This window comes from Symphalangus syndactylus, chromosome 24 (genome assembly GCF_028878055.3).
Source record: "Symphalangus syndactylus isolate Jambi chromosome 24, NHGRI_mSymSyn1-v2.1_pri, whole genome shotgun sequence".
Taxonomy (NCBI): Eukaryota; Metazoa; Chordata; class Mammalia; order Primates; family Hylobatidae; genus Symphalangus; species Symphalangus syndactylus.
In genome coordinates, this window is record NC_072446.2 from 10,335,109 (window position 1) to 10,339,048 (window position 3,940).

The 3,940-nt window shown below is 58.1% G+C and overlaps 1 protein-coding gene and 1 long non-coding RNA gene across 2 annotated transcripts; both read right to left on the reverse strand.

Annotated features, from left to right (window-relative positions):
* LOC134735912 (uncharacterized) lies at nt 1–1,628 on the reverse strand. Its single transcript, XR_010119507.1, has 3 exons — nt 932–1,628; nt 718–823; nt 1–288 (listed from the first exon to the last, which is right to left on the reverse strand). It is a non-coding gene; the product is annotated as an uncharacterized lncRNA (long non-coding RNA).
* Nucleotides 1,629–2,841: 1,213 nt separating this feature from the next.
* LOC129474403 (putative uncharacterized protein FLJ44790) lies at nt 2,842–3,598 on the reverse strand. Its single transcript, XM_055265702.2, is given in 3 exon segments — nt 2,842–2,958; nt 2,960–3,273; nt 3,276–3,598. Coding segments are annotated over 3 exon segments (636 nt in total). The 5' UTR covers nt 3,481–3,598.
* Between the last annotated feature and the right edge of the window lie 342 nt (nt 3,599–3,940).

Genomic DNA, 3,940 nt, shown 5'->3' on the forward strand with positions numbered 1-3,940 from the left:
GTCATAATCTTTACTAGGTCACGAGGCCAATTCAAGAGGCACAGTTCTCCAAGGATGGAAGATGGGGGTGGAGAAGGCAACAAAGATGGATGAGCTGGGGCCATGATGCTGAAGACGATGATGAGGATATGATGTTGATGATGATGATGGCGGCCGAGTGCCCTGTGATTTACAGGCCCATCTGGTTTCATGTTTGCAACAGCCAATCAAGTGGGTACCAGGTGCCATCATTCCCACTTTACAGATGAGAAGACTGAGCCCCAGACAGGTTAAGTGACTCCCCCGGCCCTGCAATGAGGAAGGACCCAGCACAGCTCCAGGCACAACGAGGAGGCTCTCCAGGCATAGGGAGGTCTGGTGGACCAGGCCTGGCCCGGGAGCTTGTCCGCAAGGCAGAGCCCCACCCAGGCTCCCGGACCAGGATCGGCACATGAACAACTGGCCCAGGAGTTCCCATGGCTGTGGCTGCTGGACCCCCGCACCAGGTGGGCTGGCAGCTGTGTGCCACACATGCTCTGTAGAGCCTGAGAAATGCTCACCCTGCAGGTGATTTGGGGGGTGTCTGCTCCCACCTGCACTGCTCTCAGACTAAATTTCTGCTTCCTGACAGAATTTCTAGGATCCTCCCTCTGTCCTCTTAGCCAAGGAGGGGAGAAGCTCTCTCCCTCCCTCACCATGGGGCAGGTCACCAGTGGGTGGATTTCATGACCCACATACCTCCCAGGGCTGGCGTGCGGGGTCCAGCAGTCCCAGCCACATCTATGTCATTCCGCTTCCTTTCCTCTCACTGTGAAGGAGGCGGAAGAGAGGTTGTTGCTCCCACCTTTTGGATGGGGAAACTGAGGCTTAGAGAGCAGAAGCAGCTTGCCCAGGGCCTAGCAGCACCAGTCACGCCCACGACCCACCGCCCTTTCCCCCGCTCCACTCTTACCTCCTCCTCCAGGTTTCTGGGTCTGGGTTTATCTCTTTATCTGGGTCTGCACCCACAGCTGCCCCATTAGATCAAACAGGGCTTGGCTTCCAGGAACGCCGGGTGCCTTGGCATTGCTGGCCTGGCTGGCAGCTGCTGGCTGGTGAGCCCCGGCTGAGGCTGTCTCCTCTCCCCAGGCACTCCCCAGGCCTTTAGAGAGGACATTCTCCCACTCTCTTTTATGGAAAGCCATGGAATCTTCTGTGTGGATGCAGCCTGGGCAGCCAGAGAGGGGCCTGGCCACTGAGGCCTGGCCCTGGCCCTCACGTGGCCGCAGCTGACCCCTCCCCACCGCAGCTCTCCAGTCTCCTCTGCAACGTGACAGCCCTGGCTTCTCTACTGTTGGGAGGAGAGTATTTTTAGTTTTGAACCCACCACGTGAAGCGAGACAAGTTATCAATAGCAGCAGCAAAGGGCTTTTTCTTTCTCTCTTTTTTTTTTTTTCCCATGTCTTTGGGACCTGAACAATCTGCACCCATTAAATTCTGCCAAAAGAAAAAATAGTGTTCCTCTTATAAACTTTTTACCCCACAGCTTCCTTGCTGCTGCAGCTTTGCAAACCCACTCTTCTTGGGGTGACCCCACCTGTCTCCACAGCCCCCCTCTCCACTTCTGGGCACTGAGACCTGCCTGGGAACAGGCCCTTCTGAGCAGAGGGCCAGGGTGGGGCTCAGGCCACAGCTCCAGAGCAGTTGGAATGAGGAGCTGGGGAGAGGGGAGAAAGGCCCCCCAATTTCCCGCTCACCAAGCTGGCAGCAGCCACAGCCTCTCCTGGAGTGCTTGCTGCATGCCCAGGGCCAGGCCCAGCTCCTTTGAGCACAGCAGCTCAGGGACACGCCCCACCCCGCAGTGAAGGGCAGAGAAGGTGGCCTTCCCAGAGGCCTTTCCGGCTGTAATTCCTTGTTTCTGGAGGAAGGGGTTCCTCAGTCAAGTAGGTTTGAGAACACTATTTAAACAAAGTCAACAGGTGCCCTCCCCAACCTTAGGCTTCCCAGAGCCCTTCCCACTCAGGTGCACATGGAGGCTCCAGGGCCCAGAAGGGCCTGAGGCAGACCCCCAACATATGGGGATGGAAGCCTTTTTTCTATGAAGTTTCTTGCAGGACACTGGAGTGGCTTCCTGCCTTGCTGGGGGAAGCATTTGAGCCAACATGGCTGCCTGCCCTTTAGGACTGGTTAGAGCTGCATTCCTGAGAAAGCTCAGAATAACAGAGGCTTCGACAGAGTGGAAACGTACTTTTCTCTCGGGTGACACAAGCCTGTGCTGTCCAGCTGGCAGGGTACTGTGCATCCTCAGGGACACAGCTCCTATCTTACACTATCCTCTCCTAGTGGCATCCTCAGGGACACAGCTCCTACCTTACTGTATCACTCTCCTAGTGCTGGCTTCCAGCCTCAGTGTCACCTCATGGCCCAAAATAGCTGCTGATGTTCCAGCCATCACAAGCATAGCTGACCAGAAAGGAGGAAGGAAAAGAGGAAGAGCAAAAGTGCTGCCCCCTAGATGAGTCAGCTCCCTTTGAGGATCTGTCCCTGAAGACACACCCAGCACTTCTGCTCACATCTCACTGGCCAGAACTCCATCCTATGCCACTTTTGGTAGGATAATGGCATTTTAGCTGAGTGCACTGCCAGCCTAAACAAAACATGGGGCTACAGGGAGCAGATTACAGATGGTCCCACAGCCAGGCCTAGACCGTCCCAGGCCCAGAAATGTGGACATCTCCAGAAGTGACCCATGAGTGCCCTGCCTCAGAAGAACTGACAGCCCCAGATGCGAGACGGAGCACCTGGCACACATTCCCTGGCATGCCTGTGGCACAAGGGCTGTGCTCTGACTCCGTGCCCCAGCATGGTGCTGCAGCGGCCACTTCAGTGTTGGCCCTGGAGTTTCCCTCTTCCTGGCTGCACCCTGACTGATGGGAAGCGGGTTCCTGCTCCTTCTTGAAATACCTGTTGAAAACCTGCTGCACTCTGCTGCCCGCCCCCCCCCACCCGGGCGCTGGGGTAGCTCCGGAAGCAGGGCACCCACCCCAGAGGCTGCTAGGCAAAGGGCTTTCCTAGTGTGGGAAAGTGGGGGACCCTGGGGGACCTCTGCACCCTTCCTGAGGGCCCGTGTAGGGTGGGCAGGGTGTGGGCACATCCCTGCAGGGAACGGGAGGGGCAGGTGGGAGCCGGAGGAGAGACAGCTGGGCTGGGTTAGATTTAACTTGCTGCGGGAGCCAAGTGCGTTGGCTGGAGCCACTGGCTGGGCCTCAGTGCCAGGGGATCTGCCAGGCACGGGGGTGGGAGGGGCAAAGTTTATGCCTGGGGAGCCAAGATGGGGGGCAGAGATGGGGCCCAGGTTGAGGAGCCACCGGGGGCCTGAGGGTGGCGCCGTGGGTTTCTCCTCGGGAGCAGCCCAGCAGCACACTTGCCCCTAGGCTGGAGCTGGGGGTGGGGATTGGGTAAGAGACAGCCAGCCAGAGATTTGGGGTTCTTCTGGGGATGGGTGTGCTCCCCCAGTTGCATCCCTGGGAGAGGAGGTCAGGGAGGGGGTGGAGGAGATGGCTAGGGGTCTGTGTGTTAGGGGTCACAGCAGGGCACTGCATACCCAGCCCAGTCCTCGTGGTCACGGTAGAGAGGGGTGACCCATGAGGCAGAGCTGTACCCACCAGGAGCTTCATGCATGGCTCACAGCACCCAACCTGTGCTGTCACATGGCACCTGAGGTTAATTTACCACCCTACCATTGCCGTCTTGAAATTCTTCATCATCTTGGGGCAAGGAGCTCACATTTTCACTGTGCAGAAGACCTGGTAAATCCTGCAGCCATCCTGGGCGAGGAGGGTGCAGCCCAGGAGGCAGGGCCCACGGAGGACCTGGCAAATCCTGCAGCCATCCTGGGCGAGGAGGGTGCGGCACTGGAAGCAGGGGCCACGGGGTTTCAGCAGTTGCATACAGCCGGCTGGGTGATGCCATCCCTGCCAGG